Here is a 27,040-nt window from a genome sequence, read left to right as displayed (position 1 = left end):
CATTTATTATTGGGGTATTGACACTACTCTTAGATTCCAGTCCTTGTGGGTCATAGATATTAGGATCTAATCTGTCATCTTTGATGCAAATATCTTCCCCAGTTTGTTCTTTTTATTTCACTGTTTTTAGCCTATAGAAGTTTTAGATTTAAATATATCAGAATATGTCAGTTTTTGTGTGATTTTTTAAATCTTTCCTTCCCCTTCCAAAACTGAGAAATTTGTGATTTCTCCCACAGACATAATACATCTTCTCTTCGACATTCTGCTGGTTTTCCTATAATTTGATTTTTAAGAATTGTCAACACTTTCATCAATATCACTTTTCTTTTGGTGTAAGGGCCCTGAATTCAACTTTCTTTTTTTCTAAACAGTTACCTAGTTACCACTAAACTTTTTGTTACGTAATTCATATCTTTCCCTTTAGAAAGACAAAATAATTTGTTTTAGAAAGCTTACTTTGTATGATACCATGACGAAAATCTTTCCTGAATTGTCTTTGTAAAAGTATTATTGAATTTTCAATTTGTAATTTCTTTTGAAAATGACCATGCTCAAATAAAAATGTAGCCAAACTAGAAAGCTTACTTTGACAGATATTAACTTTATATATCTATGTGTATATATAGTCACATATACATACATATATGTATGTATGTATATTGGGTCTATATCTGAACTCTTATTTTGTTCCACTGATGTATTTTTCCATTTCCATTCTAAGTATTGTTGCCTTTGATAGAGTATAATATCTGTTAGGGTTAAATTTTCCTTGTTGGATTTGTGATTTGTGTGTGTGTGAGAATGTGACATCTCCATTCTCATTCAGCCCCCTAGCAAAAAAAAATTCTGTACCTTTTCAAAAGTTTCTGTGGATTTCACTGTAAAGTAACTACATATCTGTTATTATTCCTAAATATGCTATTCTTTTTTTTTTGGTGTAACTGCAATCTCTTTTTTCAGTATGTTTTCCAGCTGGGTATTATTAATAATGTCCAGGATTGCTAAAATCTTTTGGAAATTTTGAACCTTATTGTTTTAACTTCTATTATTTCTAGTATGATTTTGTTGTTGATAATAATGATTTTCTGGGATTTGGGGGGCATATAAGTCTTGTTACTTTCATTTTGTTAAAAGAATTTTTAAAAATATACATATATTTGTTTATTTTGGCTGTGCTGGGTCTTTGTTGCTGCATGGGCTTCTCCTGTTGCAGAGCACAGGCTCTAGGGCTTTTGTAATTGTTGCACGGGGCCTCCAGAGCAGAGGTTCAGTAGTTGCAGCACACAGGCCTTGTTGCCCTGCCAGGTTTGGGATCTTCCCAGACTAGGGACTGAACCAGTGTCTCTTGCATTGCAAGGTGGATTCTTAACCACTGGACCACCAGGGAAGCCCATCTTCATTTCTTATAACGAAAAACTCTTTCAGAGAACATATCAGTTGACCTAGAAGAGCAGTTGTCTGAAATGCCTAAACCCAATCCAGCCACGGCACAATTTGGCTTTCTTGCTCTCCTTATAGATGAGATTGGGCACTTTCAAGGTGGTATGGCCATAGACTGCTCTCCTTATAGAGACTGAATGAACAAATGAAAGAATTTATGTTTATTTTTCTTTCCTTTTCAAGTGCTCTGGGAGATAATGTGAATGAGTGTGCATTCTGTAAGTGATAATAACAAAATGAAAATGAGTTTACAGTATAAAGTGCATCGAGACTGCCAGGTGATTTGGCTTTGTTATTTTTTAGCCACATATTTTGATTTCCTGCCTGTGTCCTAGGATGTGGTATCGCCAGCCTTCTAGGAAGTTGTTTTACCATAACACTTGATAAAGAGCAGGGTCATGCTCATGTTTTCTGAGTTGAGGGGGAAAGTTATGCGTGTTACAGCAGGTGGAGAGAATGTTTACCAGTGTGGTCTGTTTTTGGACAGCTGCAGAGACATGATAACCCACCAAGAGGGGTGGTGATCATCCCTGGAGGGAGATGGCGTGTGCCCCAGTCATCTTAGGGTATTAGGGAGCCTGGGCCCAAAGTTCAGTGAAAGTATGGCTGTTCGGATTGTGGCAGGGCTGTAGTTCGTATTTTTAATTAAAAAATGTGCTAATTAACTGCACACTGGACAGTAGGACAAGTTTTTATAAGCACAAAACTTCATTTTATGAGAAGCCACACTTCATTGCCCCAGAGTTTTATTATCTATAAAGAATGAGAGTAACATAGCCAGTAAAACGAGGCTTAACCATTGTAATGTGTTAGTGATAGCACAGAGTTCAGCACATAGTAGGCACTCAGTAAATTGTTGTAAAATGGAACTTTCAAGTTGTGTGGCTTCACCTCTAGTCAGTCTGTATTTAGCAAAAATGGAGATGGTTTGACATAGAGAGGCTGCCTAAAGACAGAAGGTGGGGGAAAACACATACATGGCTGAATCTCTCTCACCTGTCCTGAATGTTTTTGGAAACATGACAGCAGAAGCTGTGGGCTTTAGGGTCTGCTCTCCCTGCCGAAGAGCCTCCTGAATTCTCAGAAACACAAACTGCTAAGGTTTACTGACCTTCCGGCCCAGGGCAAGTCCCATTCAGTTTGGCTCTTCCTAACTGATCATAGCTTTGTTGAGTAAGATGAACTGCTTTGGTTCCTTGTGATTTGTTAATGGTCTTATACTTGTGCTTGAAGGCATTTTGGCCACTTTGAAACCACAAACAAATAATTTGCTTCCCTTTAGGCCTCTTGCCCTACCAGTGAACACTGGGAGGTTTCCTGAGCTTTTTTTTTTTTTAAGTGGACACAAAGACAGTTTAAGTCAGTCATCTGGTTTAAAATCAGTTTTATTTGAAAGTTTTATGAATCCTGGGGGAATAGAAATATCTTTAATATAAAAATCAAGGAAATGTTTCATATAGCAATCTTTTAAGTTTTCCCTAAAGAGTAGAGGCAAAACTAAGCTAGTTCAGTCTTCAAGAACAAAACAATGAAATTTAACTCTGTCAGTTTATAATATAGGCTAAATGCAAGAAGTTAGAAAGTATGACAGGTGGAAGAGCAAAGGTGCTAATTGTAAATTCAGACACTGTAAGTTAACAAAAGCTAGGAATGGAAAGAAAAAAGTATACCCGTGTATGTAAATCTATTAAAAAAATACTTTTGCTGTCTTATATTAAATACTTTTACCTCTCTTGATCATCTCTCTCCTAAAGTAAGTCCTGTATGTTTTCAAACTTGAGTTTTATTTCAAATATCCCTTGAGCATTACCTGGGTTCTCTCTTGCGTTTGCCTGTCATAGATTTGCCTAGAATTAACAATAGATGTTTAGGGAGTCAGGCTCTGAAGTGTTTGCCCTGGCATGTACATTCATTCCTTAGCCAGGGTCTTGTAGGCTTGGAGCTCTTTGAGGCCGAGGGACTGGGGTATCTATTTCAGTGATGATTAACGTCCAAAGTGGTGAGATGGACACAGATAAGCAGAGTGTGTTTGTTTGTTTTAAAATGATTGCACCTAAGAGCATTTTTTTGACCCAGAAAGCATAAAGTTTCCTAACTGAACAGAAAAGACATTGCTCACTGGTTACTTTCAAGGCCTAAACAGTGATTTTCAGAAAACAATTAGCAACTTAAAGTAACTTCAGCTCTCTCTTTCACCTTTCTGCGGTACCTAGAAAGCAATCACTTACTTGTTCTCCAGTTCACTGAAAGGTTTCATATATGAATGTATTTATTTTCAACTTTTTGGAAAGGCCTTGTTTTGAATGGTTTCGTGAGTTAATAAAAGTGAGTTCAGTTTACATATTTGAAATAAAGCAATACACCTGTGGAAGCAGGAAATGGTCTAGTGCAGTCAGTACCTCCAAATGCAAACTGGAGGACTTTCCTTCAAGACTGAGAATATGGAAGCTGCTTATCTCCTTTCCAGTCTTGTAAGACTCGAACAGTAGGGGATGACTCTCCTAACTTTCAAGGCAGAATCATGGAGAATCCCAAAGTCCTCATAATCTACAAGATAAACAGTTCATGTTGGAATGAAATCTTTGCAAGTATTTCAATACTCTGTTTCTCACTTTCAGTTTTCTATGTCTAGCCCCTTCATCTTAGGTAAAGATTGTGCTTGACCTGCTTGAAATCAGACTGGCAACGAGGTTACTGATGAAGCATACACATTTAAAAAAAATTATTTTTAAGTGTTTGACATAGAAAGGAATTATCTTTGTGTGGCAGCTTAACTTTAACTCTGGAGTAACCCTGGCACTGAATTAGTTTCTGGTCCTAACTGAGAACCATGGAACAGGGAGAATTTCAGGTAGACTCTTCTTGAGGCCAGGCTCCAATAACTTTTGAATATTGAAGATGAGATTGACTGTTTGGAAAAACAAGGAGAAAGTTGAGTTTTGAATTTTCAGTGAAAATCGACATGCCCCCACACTTTGATCTACAGAAACAGATTTTTGATAAACTCCAGAATTTATCTCAGGTGTGCCGGCCATCAGATGAAGTTGAGAATCCAAAGATTTGGTTTATCCTTGAGAAAAGTCCTTTTTATTTAGCAGTCTTGCTCAGATTTGAACAAGTATTAGAATTTAAGGTGTAATCAGTAGAGGCAAGATGTTTGTTCTAATTAAGAATATGTTTATGAATTTTGAATCATGTAAAGGTTTCACCTGTATCTAAAACTGAGTATGAGACTGTCTGGAGAAAGAATTTATCTCTTGTTAGAGGTTTGACTCCCTTGTCTCAACTTGAAGTCAGTTTTTCATTATATCCAATTGTCCACATTGCCCTCCCTGAAAGTCTGGGCCACCCAATGGGCCCCTGTGTCTGGCCCTCTTTAGCCCACAATTAATTGCCAGTACATTCTTTCTTCTTCTCCTTCTTTTTTGGTATTTGACATGAGCTCAAATTGCTGAGAAAGGTGACAACTGTGAAATGAAGACAGGGCATGGAGACACCTTAAAAAATACATGCAAAGGCCACTAAATGACAAGAGCAGACTGCCAGGCTCTTTCAAAACATCACCACGTCTGTTGACTTTCCATTCCTTGTTCGCAGCACAAAATTGGAGGTCAAAGAATCATAGGAGTTAGAGATGGAAAAGACATTTGGGGTCAGCCAGTTCATGCCTCCACCTTCTCCTGCCCCTGATTCCAAATCATTCCTTGCATTATATTTTCTCCCCCAGCTCTTGTACAGTTTTCACGGTCTTCACTCAACCCCGGCTGTCACCTTTGGGGAATGATGCTGGAGGCTCTGTCCAGTTTCTCCTCAGCAGAGAGAGATATTGCCTGTGCCCCCAGTTGACATTCATGAACTTCTTTGTTGGTGGTCTCAGCTGAGAGGCTGAAGGCTAACTGGAAGTTTCTCTGCTGCCTGGCAATGGGGCTTTTCTAGACAGAACTGAGGTGTATTTAGTGTAGATGATGTTGGGAAAGGGGAAAAGGGCTGGGGTACAGTGCAACTTTACCATTGCTGACTTTGTTCCTTGACTTTTTTGTAGGAAGGTTCTTGACCTGAAAGGAGATGTGTGTGTGTGTGTGTGTGTGTGTGCGTGCGTGCGTGCACGTGTGCTGTATGCACACCTAAGGAATGTAGTATTTTGGAGGTGGACAGAGACAAGGATATATTACTGAGTGGGAGTTTGATAAGAACCCTAACTTGGATATTAGCAGGTTAAACTAGCCAAAAATGCTAGTGAAGAAGTAGATGATTATTTTAAGAACATGTTAAGAAAGAATTAGGTAGTAGAAGTGCCAGCTTAAGAGTCAAGTTGAGGAGGACAGTTGGGCTGGAGACCAGTATTTTGGGCCAGGGAACACTTGCTTTTGGGATCTCCCCTTTAAGAAAGTAGAAAAAGGGCTGTCTTGTGTTCACTGACTGCATGGTTTGGCAGGGGGAATGGTCATTTTTAGAGGCAGCTTTGGAAGGTTACCCCCAGCTCCCCCTCTTATTCCAGCAGCTGTTGGGAGCAGTCCGAAGGGGGTATTATATTTCTTCTGGTAACTCTGCCAAGAATGAGAGGAAATCCACAATCTGTGGGCTTTTTGCGGGGATGGGGATGGGGTGGCAGGTGATGGGACAGGGAAATTAAATTGTTTTATAGTAAATATGTTGAGATACTTTTCCTGGAAAGCTGTTGCACTGAAAGGAAAGCTATTTCCCCTGCTCACTAGCTCTGTAATGGGTTCTTTCTCTGTAGAGAAAGGGAAATAGTCTTCTGCTGGTGCTGCCTTTTCTTTCTTCCCTGTAGATCCAGGGAATCGTCCCTGACCTCCTATGTTTCTTTGAATTTCATTTAGGAAGTCCATGTTGAAAAGGTGAGTCAAGATTCAGATACAGGTGGTGTGTGTGACTAACGGGCCTCCCTCCAGAAGTGAGTTACTAAAGGAGAGCCTCTCTTCATCCCTTATCTTGGCTGTGGTCTGACTTTATCATAATGGCCTAGCAACTGGTGATGTAAAAACATTCTGGGTGGCGTCTGGTTCATGTTCTCTCCATCTCTTCATCCAGGCTGCAGGGGCACCAGCGATTTTGAAGCCTGGCCACTTGGGCTGAGAACCTGTTTTGGTGATTAATATGGAACACAATCACAAGATTAAAAACAATAAAAAAATAACCCTGGGAAGCAGAGCAGTATAATTATTCCTCGCATTTCAGATGGGGAGCCCAGGGAAAAGTCATTGTGATGATATGAGAACCAAGTTCACTTCTGAGTCTGGTAGTGCCTGATTCATGACTCAGAAGATGGCCTGTTCACAAAAAATAGTGGCATCTTTCTTGCTGTTGTTTATTGTTAGAAAGTGCTAGATCAGCCTTTCTGAAAGCTGTATTGTGGGATTCTTAAAAAACTGATTCTGTGATTAAATGAGTATGGGAAATGCTGTGCTCCATATCCCCTCTTTTGAGAGCTCACAATGCCCACTGGTAAGTTAAAGGAAGTCCTGTACAAGAGAGACCTGTTTATTTTTGTTTCAGCATTGTCCAAAATGTTTTGGACATCAAATTCTTCTTTCTCCCGCTTAATATCTTCTAATGTCTTGCATAATACAAACACTGATCAAGTGCCCTGCAAATTTAGATCTTGACCAATAGTAGAAGGAAATGAATGTGAACACGGTCTTAAATCCTAAACCCACATAAAGAATCAGGGTTATGCCCATTGCTTTGGACAACTTTGACATGTGAGTGCCACATTAAGATACTTCATCTGCTCAGATTCCTTTCCTTGAGCCTCTCTAGCATAAGAATTTGGTGGCCTTGGTTGAATTTCTGAAGATGTGGTATTTTGTACATTTTTAGGAAAGGCCTTTGGAGCTTGAAGGTAGTGTGTCTAGGCTCTTGAAAAATCTGTAAGTCTTGTTGAAAGTGTGACTTGCTAAAGGGAGAACTGTACTTTTGAGAACTTGCTTAAGCAGTTCCTAGGCAGTATCTATCAAAATACCTATTATACTAGGAACAAGGTTCTTACCTTTTGTGTCTAAGACATATTTTTGTGTGATAGAACTTTTGATAGTACATTAAAGGATTAAAAGATGAATGTCTTCTTTTAAAAAAGCTGGCTTCAGAAAGTTGAAAAACCTGTCCATTTACTTGCTTTGGTATGTTAATGTCTGAGTAGAACTGTTTACTGCCCTGACCTTGTACTCTTGTATCTTTAGAGGTTAAGTTCATGTATGTTGCTCTGAACATGCAGTCTTTTTTTTTTTTTTTTGTAGCAAATTGTGTCATAAGCTGTATTGTGGCTCAGCAATTTGTCTGACAGATGTTTTCATAAAAATGTGGATCTTTGGTTGAGTGAAAATAAGGTCTATAAATCATTAAAAAATTTATAGCAGACTTATTTAAGGTTCCTGGTATATCACTGCTCTGAAGCATACTAGTTGAGATCCACTTTTAGAAGTACTGAGAGTTTTAAGACTCAATTTTGTGGAAATTATGACTGTGTTGGACAACTGAGGCATACAGCTATGCAAAGCTAACAATGCCATAGTTTACGGTAGGTTCAGTCTAAGGGTTCACATGAGAGAGAGAAGAATGTCGGAGGAGTCAGGGAAGTAGCGGCTTAAAGCTGGATTTTGAAGAATGAATGGATTTGACTAGGTCCCAAAGTGGGAAGTAAGCATTTGTTGGGGACAAAGGTAGGCTGGTCTGGCAATATAGGAGAAGATATGGGGATAGGAATGTAAAAGAGATATGGCTTGGTGGGAGTTCAGTTGTGGAGTGTGAAGCCCTGGGAGATGAGGTTGAACAAGTATGGGGAGCTGACACTTGGAGGCCTTTCAAGGGATATGTGGGTCTGCTCCATGCTCTCCTTGTGCTCTCTGTCCTGTCGTCGTGCTGGGCACGTTCTCTGTAATCTCACTTCACCTTGGGTCTTGAGGCTGTTCCCTATTCCTGGCCTGAAGGATAAGAGTTTAACACAATATATGGTTTTTCATTGATTTAATTTGAACCTTAATTATAGACCTCTGCTCCTGAGGCCATTGGAGGATTTAGTGTAACATATGTATGAAGGAAGAGTTAGAAGCTTCTTGTCTTGGACTGTTTAAATACTTGTGTATACATTAAAGCGAAAGTCTTAGTCTTGGTAGCAGCACTGGTAGGCACAGGCTGTATGGGGGAAATCTGCTTACCAGTGAGCAAAAAGAGCAAAGAATTGAGAAAATGTTGAATTAAAACTCCAAGCCCCAGGCATCATTTTGCATAGTCCTGTCCCCGCTCCTTAGCCCAGTGCCCCTTGAGATGGCCTTGTTCTGTGCTTGTGGACAGATACCCTCCTCTCCTGAATTCCCAAGGCAGCAAGATGTTATATTTATGGAAATCATGTCAGTCAGCAGCAGGTAGGTAGCATGCATGGTATCAAGGGGAATCAAACTTCCAAGGTGAGCCAGAGAGGGAAATTGATTTGTGATCCAGGAGGTTTCTGATCTCAGAGACTGTGTGGCTATGACTTCTCTAGTATACTCACACCTCCCCCCTTCATCCCTCAGCCATTTTTCTTCAAATTCGGTTTATTTGTTTGCTTTTGGTTTGGAGTGTGAATGAGGAGAGGTGAAATGAAAGGGAACTCTAGATAACTGCCTAGATTAATTTCTGTCTCTCTGGACTCACTGTTGCCAAGATTCTAAGGGGCCTGATAGCTTACTGTGGGTGCATGTTGTGTTGTTTTTGTTTAAAATAGGTCATGCACCCAGGAATGCAGTCGAACTATAATGGTGACTAAGTGCCGGAAAGCTGAGAGGGAGGGGGGCCAAGTGGAAAAATGAGCCTGAGGCAAGAGAAAAGAGGGCTGGGAAAATGGAAGTTCCACCAGGCCCACGGGCCAGGTTAGAGATTTCTCCATGCATTAACAGCTGCGCCAGAGGTTTATTTACAGGGCACTAATCATTTTGGGGGGAGCACCCCCACTTTACACCACTATCTGTCAAAGGAACAGCCAACCAGAGAGCGTTTCTGGGATGGGAAGCAAGAGTCCCTGCTGAATTGCCAGGGGCACGTGCTCCTGTCTTTTCAATCTCTTTGGATGCCTTGTTCTACCAACTCCCTTTAACTAGGCTGTGATAGGTCCCCACAGGGAGGGAGGGCTACTTGTTTTCAGAGAGAGAAATTTTTTTTTTATTCCTCCTGATTTTTCAAGTGCTAAAGCCAGTAAGAATATACATATGATTTGGCCACCAACTAGGTAGGGAAATTAACCGTCAGGAAGAATCGAACAAACAAAAGGGATTTAAAAAAAAACTGTGTTAAGCTGCTTTTAGCAGAGTGGTACTGTTTCTCACTATTTCTCAAGTGAAAGCCAAGTGGAACATTTTTTTAGAGTTGAAATTTGTTTTGAAGGGCCAGAGCCAAGTACTTTGATTATGTTGTTGTTTGTGGGAGAGGATGCCTGCACCTGCCGCTTGGTAGCAGCTTCTAAAGTTCAACTTTGAAAGTTTCTTGCTGCTGTGATCAGGCCCTCAGGGCAGTGTTTTGTTTGACCTTTAGTAAAGTGTCACCAAATGGCATTTAAGTGACCAGGGAGATGAGAGAAATATTGTCCTTATCCTAATTCAGGAAGTATATTGATTCTTTCCCCTTTATTTCCTTCTTGTATGATCCAGAATATTCAATTTTTGGTTTCACCTTTACCTACTAACTTAGAGCTAAAACTGAGGACCATAAAAGACAGTTAACAGGATGGACCAAAACAATTGAAGTGTTAGTGAAAAAGATTAGACTTGCTGTTAAACTTTATCTCCAAGTCTGTCCCAGATATGAAAGAGGAGATTGTTCATAGCTAACCTCAGTTTTCTAACCATCTAGCAGTAGTGTAGATTGCTATGTAGAGATGTGAGACTGAAGACTGTGTTCACCCAGTGGACGAATTCAGTAATATATTTGAGCTTTAACATGTGTGTACCCAAATCCTAATCATTCAGCCTGACTTTAAAAGAATAATTTCTAAGAGATGTAATTAAATTAGAAAAATAAATGATTATTAGATTAGCTATAGTGATGTTACCATTTGTCAATATAAACTACTACTGTATATAAAAAATAAATAACCTTTTTCATAGTGATTTGTAACTTATCTGTTATTTTGTGTTAGTTGTCATTTTAAAACATCACAATTGCATGAAATACTGTCCTTATTTCATATGTGCAGAAAATGGACAATAGAAAAATTAGGTAACCAAGGTTGTAAGAGGCAGGACTGGGGCTCGGATAAGTTTCCTACATTTGCATACTGTGCCTGTCTCACAACTTCATTTAATCTATTAGTTAAATGAAACTCAATAAAAAGGTTAAAGGTAAAATGAAAAGACCAAACTATCAACAGTTATGTGATGCATATTAAAAAGAAATACTCACTTCCTAAAACTCCATCTGTTTACCTCTTCTGAGCTCTTTATGGATACATAGTTTTATGTAGTGTTTTTATAAATTAGACTTTATTTTAAAATTACCACTATTGTTATAGTAATATCCAAAATGTTTTGCAGTGTTCACATTTGTCATTTCTCATAGCCATATTTATTCTATTGCATTAGTATACCATTTCCCCCCACAGATAGACATTTGGGCTATTTCTAGATTTTAGCTATTTCTAGATTTTAGCTCTTAATATACGGCTATAACTACAAATATCTTTGTAAAAAATATTTTTCTTTTGAATTATTTCTTTGTGAGACAGTGTTGGGAATGCTGGGTCAGAAGCTGTCCTGTAACAACTTTTCTTGACAGAGTTCCTTTCTGGAAGACTATACTAGCAAGCCACCAGCAATATGTAAACAAACCCAAACCCTTTTATCAAACCAAAGCTAGCATGTGATTTTTCCACTTAATAGATGTGAGGTGGTACTTTATTAATTGTTTTAATGTGCATGTTTGTAAACTCTTATTGTTTCAGGATGTTTCTGCAGTGTTTATCATGTGAACACTGTGTGCCTGTTCTTATCTGCTATTGGATATTGATGACTGGGTATCGGAGACAGGCTGTTATCCTGATAGATTTTTATCAGTCCCCTAAAAGCTTTAGGGATAAAACTTGTACTCATAGCATTAATTGTTAGCCTTCCCCTACTATGTTACTTTCATTTTGTTCTTTTTTTTCCTTCTATGCAGTATGTAAAATTTAAATACTTAAAAACCTTCTAGTTAAAATCTTTTAAATTTACTCTTTCATTTTGGGAAAATATACATATGAGATGAGAATTTTTGCTCTATTGATATCTATCCAGTTTTATCAAGAGCATTATTATTTTAATGAATGTTTTTATCTTTACCAAAATATTACATTGTAGAAAAATTGGGAAATAACATAAAAACACAAAGAAAAAAGTAAAAACACCCAAAGTTGACTATTTTAGAGTCTATTCTAGGCATGTATATTTTTCTTCTTTCCTTTCTTTCTAGTAAGGCTGGGAGATGTTATACAAACCCAACAGCCCTAATTAAGTAGTGATTTCTTTCCTTACTTTACTTTGTTGCATATTAAATTCATATCAGTTTGGATCGTTTCTGGCAAAGATTGACATGAAATAATGGATATATAAAAATCAAAATGTCTACATGGAAAAAATACTATGAAGTAAAATAAAATAGTAAATTAGGAAAAGATTGACATCACAGAATATATAAAGAGCCTTTACAAACACACAAGTAAAAGACCATAAGCCTAATTGGAAGAGGAACAAAGAACATAGATGAGCATTTCGTAGAAGAAATGGCTTTCAGACATGACCAGATATATTCAGTCTTAGCCATAATTAGAAAAAATACATGTTTGAACAACAGGGAGGAATCTTTTTTTGCTTCTTAGAATGGCAAAAGATAAAAAGAAATTTTAAAAGTTTTAAAGGAAAGATATACCCATCTGAATGCAGAGTTCCAAAGAATAGCAAAGAAAGATAAGAAAGCCTTCCTCAGTGACCAATGCAAAGAAATAGAGGAAAACAATAAAATGGGAAAGACAAGAGATCTCTTCAAGATGTTAAGAGATACCAGGGGAACATTTCATGCAAAGATGGGCACAATAAAGGACAGAAACGGTATGAACCTAACAAAAGCAGAAAATATTAAGAAGAAGTGGCAAGAATACACAGAAAAACTGTACAAAAAAGATCTTAATGACCCATATAACTATGATGGTGTGATCACTCAGCTAGAACCAGGCATCCTGGAATCTGAAGTCAAGTAGACCTTTGAAAGCGTAACTATGAACAAAGCTAGTGGAGGTGATGAAATTCCAGCTGAGCTATTTCAAGCCCTAAAAGATGATGCTGTGAAAGTGCTGCACTGAGTATGCCAGCAAATGTGGAAAACTCAGCAGTGGCCACAGGACTGGAAAAGGTCAGTTTTCATTCCAATCCCAAAGAAAGGCAATGCCAAAGAATGTTCAAACTATCACACAATTGCACTCATCTCACATGCTAGCAAAGTAATGCTCAAAATTCTCCAAGCAAGGCTTCAGTGGTACGTGAGCTGAGAACAACCAGATGTTCAAGCTGGATTTAGAAAAGGCAGAGGAACCAGAGATCAAATTGCCAACATCCATTGGATCATAGAAAAGGCAAGAGAATTCTAGAAAAACATCTACTGCTTTATTGATTATGCCAAAGCCTTTGACCGTGTGGATCACAACAAACTGTGGAAAATTCTGAAAGCGATGGGAATATCAGACCACCTGACCTGCCTCCTGAGAAATCTGTATGCAGGTGAAGAAGCAACAGTTAGAACCGTATGTGGAGCAACAGACTGGTTCCAAATAGGGAAAGTAGTACATCAAGGCTGTATATTGTTACCCTGCTTATTTAACTTCTGTGCAGAGTACATCATGTGAAATGCCGGGCTGGATGAAGCACAAGCTGGAATCAAGATTGCTGGGGGAAATACCAACAACTTAAGATATGCAGATAACACCACCCTTATAGCAGAAAGCAAAGAGGAACTGAAGAGCCTGTTGATGAAAGTGAAGGAAGAAAGTGAAAAAAATGGGCTTAAAATTCAACATTCAAAAAATGAAGGATCATGACATCTGGTCCCATCACTTCAGGCAATTAGATGGGGAAAAAATGGAAGCAGTGACAGACTTTATTTTCTTGGGCTCCAAAATCACTGCAGATGGTGACTATAGCCATAAAATTAAAAGACACTTACTCCTTGGAAGAAAAGCTATGACCAACCTAGACAGCATATTAAAAAGGTCTGTCTAGTCAAAGGTATGGTTTTTCCAGTAGTCATGTATGGATGTGAGAGCTGGACCATAAAGAAGGCTGAGTGCTGAAGAACTGATGCTTTTGAACTGTGGTGTTGGACAAGATTCTTGAGAGTCCCTTGGACTGCAAGGAGATCAAACCAGTCAATCCTAAAGGAAATCAGTCCTGAATATTCATTGGAAGAACTGATGCTAAAAAAAAAAAAAAAAAAAGAACTGATGCTGAAGCTCCAATGCTTTGGCCTCCTGATTCAAAGAACTGATTCATTGGAAAAGACTCTGATGCTGGGAAAGACTGAAGGCAGGAGGAGAAGGGTATGACAAAGGATGAGATGGTTGGATGGCATCACTGATTCAATGGACATGAGTTTGAGCAAGGTCTGGGAGTCGGTGATGGACAGGGAGGCCTGATGTACTGCAGTCCATGGGGTCACAAAGAGTTGGACACAACGAGCGACTGAACTGAAGATCATGAAAAATAAGGAAAGACTGAGAAACTACTGTTAGACCAGAGGAGACTCAGGAGACACAACTAGATACAATGTGGGTACTAGATGGGATCCTGGGAAGATCTGTCCTGTGACTAGTCTTGTGTAAGTCTTCCTGTGAGCATATGTTTTCAGTTCTTTTGAGTAATGGACTGTAGCCTGCCGGGCTTCACTGTCTGTGGAATTCTCTAGGCAAGAATACTGGACTGGGTAGCCATTTCCTTCTCCAGGGTATCTTCCTGACCCAGGGATTGGATCCGAGTATCCTGCATGCAGGCATTCTTTACTATCTGAGCCCCTGTGAAAGCCTCAATTGCTAGGTCATAGAGTAGGTGTATGTTTAGATCAATAATAAACTGCCAGACCTTTTCCCAAAGTGGCTGTACCATTGTCATCTCTCACCAAGAATGTAGGAGAGTTCCTTGTTAGACTTCAAAATATATACATATACAAGGATATTTGGGGGGTATAGTCCTCTCAGTCAAATATATGTTTTATGAATACTTTCTCCCAGACTGTGGCTTGTGTATTCATTTTGATGGGCAGAAAATTTTAATTTTGATAAAATCTAATTTGTTGGATATTTCTTTTGTATTATTGCTTTGTGTGTCTTAAGAAACTATTGTCTACTTTGACTCACAGAGCTATTTTTATATTTTTTTCTCTGACAGCTTTATAGTTTTAGATTTTATGTTTAAATCTGTGATCTGTTTTTAATTAATTTTTTTGTATGGTGTGAGGTAGGGATATTTTCCACATGGCTAGCCAGTGGTGCCAGTCCTTTCTGTTACCCTTGCTCTGTTAGATTGCTTTGGCATCACTATGGACACTGCAGAGCACAGGCTGCTGTTCTCGGCTCTCTTGATTATCCTAATGTGGGAGAGAAGAGTTATCTCTTTCATATCTCCTAACCTCTTCACTTCTATCCAGATATTTTCTGGATGTTCCTGAGTCCTGACTCATAAGCCCAGGGAGTTTTTTGTGGTTGTCAGTGTAGTGACTGGATTATCTCCTCTGTCTGGACATAGGATGGCCAGTGTACCAGTAAAGGAACGAGTGAAGATATCTCAGAACTGGAGGTTGGGGCGCTGCCGAGAGGGGATTCTGCTGAAGTGGAGATGCAGGTAAGTGGCCTCTTGACTCCTTTAAAGCTCCCTGGGACATAAAAGCATACTGGGAATGAAAAATCTAGTCCGAGCTGGAGTATAAATGTGCCTGACTTGGGTGATGAGCCAGTGGTGATTCTTTAAACACCACGAAGGGGGCATCAGAAGGACAACTTTTTTTTTCACATTTGAAAAAAGATTACCCCCCCAAAAATGTACTTTAATTTAACAGAGCCTGTATTTTTATGATTATAAAAATAATAAATGTTTATTGTAGAAATTTGAAAAGAAAAGAAAAAGTTAAAGAAGAAAATAAACTTATCTAAATCCTACCACTCAGAAGTAACCTCTGTTAATACACCTCATCAAAAGAAAGAAATGAAGCCAATACTCCACCTCATCTTGTTTTATAATTTTTTTTTTTTTAAATGTTCTACTCTAGGGAGTTACACCTTCCCTCTTGGCTTCCTGTAGTGCTCTCCCTTACTTTTATTAAAAAGCTAAATAGGATCTGAAGGTTTGGATATATATGTTATAGGAGGCAGAGCTTAGGAAAAAATGGCAGGAGATTTAAATAATGGCTTTGGCACTGCTGATGCCACAGATTTTATACCTCACTGATGCTAAATTATTCCAGTTATTATTTGATTACCAAAAAGTACTCCTTGTTAATTGGTTGGAATGGACAGGGAACAGCATGATTCCACATTCCAGTTGACCTGGAGCTCTGCTCATAGGGCCAGGCAGGCTTCTTTATGTGATGAAGAAGTGTCCAGTTTTGCTTGTATCCAACTTCTGCTGCTTTCACTGACACGAGTTCCTGTGAATTATGTGGTAGTGGTGATGGTAAAGAAACTTGGGAAGAAAGATGAACTTGTATGAGAAAGGGCTTTACCTTCTGCTTCCTATTTGCCTTTTGTTGCCAGAAGGAAGAGTTTATTTCTTTATCAAGGTTTTGTTCCTGATGTCTTTTTGGGCTGGTTTCAAGCAGTGTGGCAAATAAATACGCAAAATGGTTACTAGGCTGCCCCGGGATTCTCCACTGTTCACCTGGCATGAACCTGGTTTCTTATTCTGGGCAAATGGCTATTTACCAGATGGCTCTAAACAGATGAATTCCAAACCCTTCTGTTTGTTGCCCACTTGAGTATGCCACAAACTTGTGCAAGGGCATGTTGAAGAGGAATGTGCATAATGAATGAGAGTGCAGGCATTTGTACACTATACATGTTCCATATAATATATGCACACACTTGTTAAAATCTCATGTGCAGAAACTAGTTGCTACAAAGTCCAAGCTGCATTTAATGGTCCGTCAAGTCAATTTGCAGAACTTTTGTACATTCCCATGACGCTTGTATTAAGGAGTCCGGGGAAGAAACACAGCCCAGTTTGCTCAGACATACTTGGCAGTGGAAGATGGTGTCTCTATAAATGGGGATGAATCATCTGTCCCTATGCTTTGCTTGGGACATGGTAGCTCCAGGACCCTGCTGTGGTGTAGGACAGTCTGTGGGGATGTACCTTGGGAAAGGAGCTTAGTCCCCACCAGAGAGCATGGTGTCTGGCAGAGTCCTCTTTGTTTTTAAGGCTTACTCCATGCCATGGGACTGGTCTGTGGCTTCCAGTGTTTCTTCTTCCTGCCAGATTGTGGTTAGAATCTTTTAACTGTTTGTGGATTTCTCTTATCAGCTTTCTGTGAGAGCCAATCATTTCTCTGTAGTCACTGAACTGTAGTATACTGCTCTGCAGCTGTGTTTTGCCATTGCCACACTTAGCCTCTAGTACAGAAACTTAGATATCCTCTGAGAGGATCTAGGTATTTAATCAATACATTAGCATCCTTTCCTAAACGGCTTTATTCCTTTCACTTAAAAGTGGCCCCTTTGCTCTAGTAGGACAAGGGAATGGGGCTTCCCTAGGCTCACTCTTCTCTTTTCTCTATCACACCCTAATTGATCTATTGGGAAAAAGGTGTGTATGGGAGTCTTAGAATCTTGAAACTTACCACTTAATCTTCAGATCAGTGAGGACACAGAATGAAAATTATTTCATCTGAGTGGAAGGTTTCTTTTTGCTCTTCCCCACCCCTCAATTATTGCTTTTTTTTGGTGGGGGGGGCGGTGCGGTGCTCTGTCTACTCAAAAGAAGTCTGTAGGTAGCCAGTAATTCAAGTCTTAAACATTCTCCATTTATTTATTTAGACACCATGGGTAGCTGGGCTTCCCTGGTGGCTCAGACGGTAAAGAATCTTCCTGCAATGCAGGAGACCTGGGTTCCATCTCTGGGTCGGGAAGATCCCTTGGAGAAGAGAATGGCTCCCACTCCAGTATTCTAGCCTGGAGGATTCCAAAGACAGAGGGTCCTTGCAGGCTACAGTCCATGGGGATCACAAAGAGTCAAACACAACTGATCAGCTAACACTTGACTTTCACGTGGGTAGCTAGGGGGATAGTTCCCTGACCAGGGATTGAACCCCGGGGCCTTGGCAGTGAAAGTACCGAGTACTAATCACTGGACCACCAGGGAACTCCCAAGCATTCTCCTTTTGAAAGTGACTATTTAATGGGTCTTTTATTCTGACTTTGCAAAGAAGATAAGTAAGTAAATGAAAGTCGCTCAGTCATGTACAACTCTTTGCAACCCCATGAACTATATACAGTCCATGGAATTCTTCAGGCCAGAATACTGGAATGGGTAGCCTTTCCCTTCTCTAGGGGATCTTCCCAACCCAGGGATCAAACCCAGGTCTCCCACATTGTGGGTGGATTCTTTACCAGCTAAGCCACAAGAGAAGCCAAAAGAAGATAGGGTCACCACAAAGCTTAATCACTCTAGTTTTCTAGGGAAATAATGATAAAGAAGATATTTCTAGGGAAATAGTGATAAAGAAGATAGGGTCACCACAAAGCTTAATCACTCTAGTTTTCTAGGGAAGCCTAAGGGTAGGTGTTAGTTTTGAAGGAGGGGAGTGAGATATAGACTTAGCCTTACAGGTAAAGCTAAGTTGGGGATTGGTCAGCCTTTCTAAAGACTGAAGTTAATTTTCCTGCTATATCTTGATGATCCTTAAATTTTGTTTTTCATCTCTGCAGTCAGATGCCCTGGATGCAGCTAGAGGGTGATTCTCTGTACATATCCCAGGCTAATTTCATCCTGGCCTATCAGTTCCGCCCAGATGGTGCCAGCTTGAACCGGAGGCCCCTGGGAGTCTTTGCTGGACATGATGAGGACGTTTGCCACTTCGTGCTGGCCAACTCGCATATTATCAGTGCAGGGGGGTAAGTGCTGCAGGCTTCTCCTTCCTTCCTCCTCAATATTCTTCAGAGACCTTCTGCCTGCCTCTGACTTTTCTGTCTCTACTCCAAAAGGATGAGTAGGGAGACTAGAAGAAGGGGTAATGTTTTTTTTTTCCATTTAAAGCGGGTACTTAATAGGGTAAGCTGGAAAAGGAAAACAGGAAGAACCTTTAATGAAAAGGGAAGCTGGCTTTGATACTCTCAAGAGGGAGATTTGTTTTGTCTCTCAGCTTTCTTCAGCCCCAAGTGTACTGAAGAAGTAAAAGTATCTAGAAACTCAGCACCTTATTGGGCTGAATTGCCTAAAGCTTAGCAAATTGGAAGTCATTGGAGATTTGGGCTGTTTCTATAGACTTGTTCTCTTCCTGCAGAGAAAGTAATTGGCTCTCAGGGGTTGGTTTCTTATTTTTCTCCTAGAGATGGGAAGATTGGTATTCATAAGATTCATAGCACCTTCACTGTCAAGTACTCAGCCCATGTGCAGGAGGTGAACTGTGTGGACTGCAAAGGGGGCATCATTGTGAGTGGCTCCAGAGACAGGACAGCCAAGGTGAGAGCTCCTCCTTACATACTGCTATTCCCTCCTGTCTATAGGGAGTGGGGAAGGAGGGGGTGGATAGGAGCTTGAGTTTCAGGATTGGCGGAGGGCATTGAGTTGGGGCAGCAGGGGAACGGCACAATAAAGAACTCACTTATGTGCCTCTGGCATGCAGCTTGCCATGCCAGGCTGTGTCCCTGCCAGCTGGCCTGGGAAAGGAGTGGACAGTGGCTGGGAAGTTTGCCACTCACTTGAAATGTGGCGTGAACTCAAAAACACAGGGCCTGGCCAGCTTTTCCTCCCTGAGCTGAGTTTCCTCAAGTTTGTGGGTTGAGTTCTAACCCCAATATTTTATTTTAAAATCTCCCACCTTTTGCTCACTCTGTGTTTGGGAAGGTTAATTTTTTACCACCTTGTTTATAAGGAATCGGGCTGATAATTAAAATGTGTTTTTACTGCTTCTCTGGAGAGTGATGTGGTTAGTAAGCAGTGGAAAGACAATGAGAGGAGGGCATTGTTTGTTGTGTCATTGCCAAGTTGCCTGGTCTAAACTCAGACATCTGCCGAGGCCCAACAGAATGAGACTGATAAGTAGCATGACCCCTGCTTTATGGACTCAGCTCCTTCATGTCTGGGTTAAATAGGCTTCCATATGTAAGACAGAGAAGAACTTTCTCCATCTGTGTCCATCCCTTGCCAGGGCTCATATATGCCTGGTCCTTTGGGGAGGCTGTGGGAACTTTGCTGACAATTCAGGTGATGGTGCAGGAAGCTTGATAGGTTCTTGCTTGTGTGTTTCCCAGAGTCTGGAGACTCCACATTGCTAACAGGAGCAAAATGCTTGTCCATGTCAGCTAATGGGGCTCTAAGACACATGGGGCAGAGGACTCAGGAGAGAGAAGTTGCAGTCTTTACTAACTTTTCTGACTCCATGTTCTCTTTACTGATTATACCTTCATGTAAAAATGTTGCTAATTTATGTAAAAAGGACTAAATATGTTCCTTTCTATTTATGGAAGTTTCTCCTCCCTTTGCTCATTTTTTTCTTATACTTTGTCTTCTGTCCGAGAAATGTGCTCATCAGCACAGGGAGCCTGAGAAAAATTCAGAAAATCTTTCAAACCAACACGGAAACTGAATTTCTTTTATCCGAATCCTCCACCCCAAACATTTCACATTTCTGATTGGTCACCATCTTTGTACCATTCCTTGCAAAAAAACTAGCCTTAATTTTGCTATACTTCTCAGAAGACAGTTTTCTTAGAAACCTTTTGTACATGTGTGACCTAGATATTCTTGTCTCATTTTAGCATTTTATTGTCATGGCTTCAAGGTTCTCTGTGAAACCTTCAATGATATCTCTTTCTTCCATCCATTTCTCTGTAGTCTGCCACCCAGAGCAGTATACAACTAAGTTTTATGACCATATGTAGCAATTCATGGTATAGACTGATTACAGTTGAAGATTGACAGCAATTTTACTTGGAATATTGGGTTAGTTTCATGTTTTAAGTACAACTATTTAGTGTTTTAGAGTTTTTAAGCATTAAAATCAGTACTCTCTAATTCTCAAATTATCACTACAGTACATTCTTATTCCTTTTGAAGATTTCTTTTTAGTCAGTGACAGAATTCTTCCCTTGGTTCAACTCCAGGAAGCTAGTCGGCTATTTTGGGGGTTCCCAGTGACCTCTAGGCCAGCTCATCTTTTCTGGCTTTCAATAGCTGCTTCTGTCCCCTCCTTCTATTGCTGTCTTTGCATTTAGCCACCTTCATCTTCCTGGACCATTTTCATGTTACCCACAGTTAGCCTTTTATAACTGACTCTCCATTTCTTTTTGGTGACATCTGTAATTCTCCAGCTGCTTCTACAGGTTTCTAAAACCTGGACCTACATAAGAACTTAGTCATGTTCATCTGTAAACATCTGTAGACCCCTGACCCTGACCCAAGTTTCAGAATTACTGTGACTTAGCTTGGATTGCCTCTCTGGACTGACTTAAGTGAGACTGGCTCCATCCTGAGATGTGATAGAATGGTAGCTTACATTCCTGCTGGGTCTGGGCCAGGACTGATCATTTGTTCATTTTTTTCCCTTTTTTCTTCATTCTGATAAGTGCCTACTCTATGTGAGGCTTCAAAGGGGAAGAAGATAGTCTTTCTTTAAGGGGAACTGAGACTGCATGCACTAGCTATGAAGCTGGTTGGAAGTGGCCAAGTTTATGAAGTTGTAAGGCTCTGGGGAAACGGCCAGAAAGTTTTGAGTTTAGAGGGTTCACATCTGACTTGGAAGGGGAGATTTTATGAAGGAGGGGACATTTGAACTGTTGTTTTTATTTTTTATCTTTTAGGTATTTTTCAGTGCATAGGTTTGCTTTTTTTGTTTTATAATAACACAGAATGTACAGGTACTGTGCTAATAAGCCCTTTACATTTATTCATTTTCTCATTTTATTCTTTAGTGTAATTTTCCCCCACATAATTATGGTCATAATATATCTATTTTTAAAATTAATTATTATTGGAGTATAGTTGATTTACACTGTCGTGTTTCTGCTGTACAGCAAAGTGAATCAGTTATACATATACTTATATCCCCCTTTTTTTAGATTCTGTTCTCATATAGGTCATTACAAAGCATTGAGTAGAGTTCCCTGTGCTATATATACAGTAGGCCTTTATTAGTTATCTGTTTTTCTTACAGTAGTGTGTATGTGTCAGTCCCAGTCTCTCAATTTATCCTCCCCCCCACGTCCCCCTTGGTAACCATTAGTTTGTTTTCTATGTCTGTGAGTCTATTTCTGTTTTGTAAATAGGTTCATTTGTACCATTTTTTAGATTATACATACAAGTATTATCATATGATATTTGTCTTTTTTCTGTCTGACTTACTTCACTTAGTATGACAGTCTCCAGGTCCATCCAAGTTGTTGCAAGTGGCATTATTTCTTTTGGTATTATGACTGAGTAATATTCCATTGTATGAATGTACCACATCTTTATCCCTTCCTCTGTCAGTGGATATGTTGTCTATTGTGAATAGTGTACAGTGAACATTGGGGTACATATCTCTTCAAATTATGGTTTTCTCTGGGTCTGTGCCACAGTGGTATTGGTAGATCATATCATAGCTCCATTTTTAGTTTTTTAATGAAACCTCCCTACTGTTCTCCATAGTGGCTGAACCAGTTTGCATTCTTACAAAAGTGTAGGAGGGTTCCCTTTTTTCCATACCCTCTCAGCATTTACTGTTTGTAGATTTTTGATGACGGCCATTCTGGCTGGCGTGAGGTGGAACCTCACTTTGTTTTACACTCCTTCCCTGATAGCTGGGCTGGTAAAAAATCCACCTGCAGTGCAGGAGACCTGGGTTCGATCCCTGGATTAGGAAGATCCCCTGGAGGAGGGAAAGGCTATCCATTCCTGTATTCTGGCCTGGAGAATTCCATGGTCTGTATAGTCTGTGGAGTTGCAAAGAGGTGGGCAAGACTGAGCGACTTTCACATAGTGTATCTTATGTATACCCTGTTATGTCTACTTTATTTTTTAAGGTTTTCTATTATTATTATAAATTATTGGTCATCTTTAATGGCTTCACAATGGAACTTATAATTTAATTATTATTTTTCCTATTGGATGTTTATATCTAGCTTTTCCTGTAGTAATAAGAACCACCATTATTGATGCCTAATGCCTGCCAAATACTGTGCTTCTGTGCTAGGTGCTTTACACTTAGCTTCACTTTTCCACACTGCAACCCTAAGAGATAGGCATTACCTCCTGTTTTATACTTGAGGAAACTGAGGCTAAGAAGTTATAAAATATTCCTAACATCAGAGATACATAAGTAGCAACTAGGGTTCAAACCCAGATTTGTCTAATCCTAAAGCCCTTATGAGCTCTTCCTGCTAATGGAGCTGCAGGGAATATTTTTATCATTAGGTTTTTCTTCATTTTAGGATAATTTTCCTAGGATAGAGTCTCAGCATTAGAATTACCGGGTTCAAGACTTTGGTCCTTTTAAGGGTGTTTATACATATTGCCAGTTATTTTATAAAACGACTGTATATATGTCCACTTCCACTGAGTTACATCTTCTCCAGGGATGAGTCTGTTTGGATTTGAGCACTGAAGGTTAAGATGTGATCAGAATGCTCATGTTTTGGTGGATGGTGTGCTTCTGCAGGTCAAGAGGCCACTTTCCCTAGATTGTGCTTGAGAAATTGCAGCATGCTTCTAGAGCCACTCCTGGGAACCAGGAACTTTGTTCTGTGTTTTTTCACAGTGGGATCCATCAGCCTGTTCAGTGAAGGACTCTAGTGAATTCTGGCCTTGAGACGTACTCATAGATTTTATAATCACAGTCTTTAGTGTCTCCCCACCCACCCCCAACAAGAACCTGTCTCCTCGGTAGTTTGCATCAGGGAAGAGGCAAACTTCTCTTCCAAGCTGAGCCGATCTGAAAGAGGACATTAAATGCATTTAGTTACTACCAAAGTGACCTGATCCAAAAGAATGAGCCAAAATCATGACATTCCAGGAAAAGTTGTGTTATTGACCATTGTTTTCTGCCCTTCTTCATTCAGTATCTTCTTATTAAATTTATTTTCTTTTCCCTACGTTGGGAAAAGTAACTCACACCCTCCTCCCCCTATCATAGACACACAAAACCTAAGAAACACTTTCTCCGTTTTAGAGAAGAGATACGTGATCCTAAGAAGTCAGGACCACCCCCACTCCATCACCTACCCCTTAAACTCAAGGAATGTTTCCTGAGAGTTCTTCCATCTAAGGTCCTGACTGACTTTCGTGTGTTCCCCTTATAGCACCACAGGGACCTTGAGAGGTCACTGATCCATCTGGCTGCCTCAGGATCCCTCCTCGGTTGCTGTCTGGGGACAGCCGTGTACATCTGAGGTTTCCTCTCTGTTTGGTTAGAGGCTTAGTCCCCTGTGTGTGTCATCTAGGGTAGGGTGCGGTGAGCGGGCCTTGTGCTTAATGGGAGATTTCTAAATGCACTGACCACTGAGAGGGCTCTGTGAGTGTTGATTAGAGTTAAGCCCAGAGTGGCTGCTAATGTACATTCCTGACTGATAGGGACCAGATAATGTGCTCCAAGCAATATTTTTAACCTGTAGGAGATATGGAAGCTTAAAAGAGTTAAGCTTTTTTGCTACTTTTGGTGACACTAGGTGCTAAATTCCCTGCTGACATGAATAGCGCTGGATTCTGGGTATTATCAACAAACAAACAACAACACACCACCTTCCCACTTTGAAGTCCTCTTCTTCCATTCTTCTTCCGTTGGATCTTTCTCTTTTATTCCTGTCTCTCTAATTCTACTCTAATTCTGTCTCTGTCCTCTCTTACTGGGCCTTGATGTTCTTCCGTCTGTCTACCTCTCTAAAGTAAAATCTTGGTGATAGATAGGAAAAGGAAAACCCACAAACACAGGGAGGTTACTGAGAGAGGTGAGCCTCCCCTGCTAATGCTTCTCAGTCGGATTCCAGTTGAGGAATGTGAAACCGATTCCCTAGTATAGAACTGGCTGCTGCTTAAGGGTTCTCAGGTGGAAGTGAGAGGGTGGTTAGGATTCGGAGCTGGTGTCTGTCCAGGTTAGGTAGGTAAGGCAGAAGCTGGAGAGGCCCCTCTGTGCTCCCCAGAGCTGTGTGTGTGCAGGACACAAAGATTCTCCATTCCCCCACCCACTCGGGACAGGGACTCCACCTGGTGCATCTTTCCAGCCCCCCCACCCGATCCCAGGCAACGCCAACGAGAGCATCTCCTCTCCTGTTTCCAGGTATGGCCTTTGGCCTCAGGCCGGCTGGGGCAGTGCTTACACACCATCCAGACTGAAGACCGAGTCTGGTCCATTGCTATCAGCCCATTGCTCAGGTAAGGGAGATGTTTTGGGGTATGGTTTTGTCTTGTGAAATAATGTTTTTATTTTACAAGGCAGGTGGGCGTCATCAGGAGAGGCTTGGGGCCCATGTCCACTTGGGCTTGTGTGCAAAGTCATGTTTGTGGAGTAGATTCATTGACAACTGTAGCAGAAGTGCCGGTTTTGATGGTGGCTTTATCCTACCCTTTGGCCTAACTGGTGTTTGTCTAGTTTTGCCCATGACTAAGCATCCTGACTTCTGCTTTCTAGACTTTCTTAAACCGAGGCAGAGCCTCTCCCCAAGCAGGGTACATAGACACCCTATCTGCACCTGCTCTATCAGAGTGTTTACCTGGTGTCTTCTCCCACTTCCTTTACCCTTCACTCCCCTCCGAATGATCAATGGGACAGCTGTAGGGCTGACACCCTCCAGCGTCAGGTTTAAGTCAGTCACTTGTTTTAGGAGAGAGTTGGTCTCCCTCTTTGCTCAGCCCCCTTCAGCCTTTTTCTTCTCACCCCAAGGAGCCTGCACCCCTCCTCCTGCCCCTTCCACAGCTCTCTTTCAAACTTTTTTTCTTCCTAAAGAATTAGAGCCGATTAGCCACGTCATTAATTCTTCAATTTGACGGCTGATATAGCAGGACCTGAAACACATTGCTGACCTCAGAGCATGGAGACCCCGTTCCTTAGCATATTGACGATGAGAGAAGTTAATTAAAATTCCACAGAGCGAAGGTGTCGGCTAACCTATAAACCTGTCGCTGTTTGGAACAAATCATTCTAGCAATCCTCAGAAAAAGGGAAGGAAAGAGCAGCGGGGAGTAGAGAGGCCTAAGTGTGTGGGAGCCAAGGGTGGAAAATGGAGCTGCTGGGCTCTGGCCCCTCCTCAGTTTCTTCCTAACGCTGCCCCCTTTAAAGCCAGTTAGCCAAGCTTGTGTGTCTGTGGGCTGGATATTTATAAGGGCGGGAAGGGACAGGTGGGCTGGTGACTTCATCTTGGTGCTTACCTGAGGACTTATGCTGGCTTCAGTAGATGGGTGGGCTAGGGTGTGATTGGTGGTAGAGGGATGCTCTTCAGGATGGAGATGGCCCATGTGCTTCCTGCACGTGAATTCAGGCCAAAGACATGTACAGGCTCCTCAGCATCCCCATCTTCGTGTTCCTCTACTTCTGCCACCTCCTCTGGAGTGTGTTAGGCTACCTGTTAACAGGATAGAGCGTGGTAGCTGTTGAAGATGATGTTGATAAGAGAGGTTGAGGACAGAGTCTGCCTTTGTCACTAAGTAGTTTTGATCACAATAAACTGACTTTGGGTTTTGTTTTTGTGTTTTTGGCCACAGCTTGGAAGCTGGATTTGAGGAAAGATCTAGCTTCTTAATATTACTAGCTCTGCTGTATAACCACCACTGCTACCAGCAGCTAACATTCATTAGTCATGTGTTCTATGCCAGACCCTCTGCCAAGTCCTTGATAGGCCCCATCTTTGAAAACTGAGGTCTCATGTTTTCCTTACATTCTCCCTAAGAGTCTTCTTGGTGTCCTTACATCTTGTCTTCTTGGTGTGCTTTCTTGCCCCGGGATGATTCCTTCATTCACTATTGAGATGAACTTTTCCCCAAGTCCACAAATGATGTTTTGGACTATTTTAAAAAGTAGTTTGCATTTAGGATATTGTTGTTGTACTAAATGACCAGAGTATATGTTGGTATTCTCTCTGCTGCTTTTTGTCTTACCCCCAAAATATATTGGGATAGGGATTTTTCATCTTAAATTAGATCAATTTCTTCTTACTATGTCAGTGAATCTGAATCTTTCAGTAAATTCATCCATTTTCCCAATCTGGAAAGACATTGCCTCCTAGGTGGAGGGCCTGCTCTGCGAATCTGGAATTCTGCTTTGCCACCGGCAGAGTGGCCTTGGGTAAATGCTTGAAGCCATGGTTTCCTCATCTGTTAAATATGAATACCATTTCTTTCATAATCCTTACTAGGTTATTGTGAAGATGATCTGAAATAATGAATGTGAAAATACTCTACAAAGCTTAAAG

The 27,040-nt window shown here is 40.6% G+C and overlaps 1 protein-coding gene across 3 annotated transcripts in view; it reads left to right on the top strand.

The window, feature by feature from the left end:
- The window catches only part of FBXW4 (F-box and WD repeat domain containing 4), an 83,334-nt gene that overhangs the window by 2,147 nt on the left and 54,147 nt on the right, over nt 1-27,040 (top strand). For all 3 annotated transcript variants that reach the window (XM_024985593.2, NM_001101985.1, XM_059881836.1), the window contains 4 exon segments: nt 15,198-15,293; nt 18,371-18,556; nt 18,992-19,124; nt 24,913-25,007. In XM_024985593.2, coding sequence (XP_024841361.1) covers nt 15,199-15,293; nt 18,371-18,556; nt 18,992-19,124; nt 24,913-25,007 — 509 coding nt within the window. In that variant the 5' untranslated portion in view covers nt 15,198.

The sequence above is a fragment of the Bos taurus genome, chromosome 26, assembly GCF_002263795.3.
Source record: "Bos taurus isolate L1 Dominette 01449 registration number 42190680 breed Hereford chromosome 26, ARS-UCD2.0, whole genome shotgun sequence".
NCBI classification, from domain to species: domain Eukaryota; kingdom Metazoa; phylum Chordata; class Mammalia; order Artiodactyla; family Bovidae; genus Bos; species Bos taurus.
Note: the sequence above shows the minus strand (reverse complement) of the source record. Positions and strands in the feature narration are given on the sequence as shown.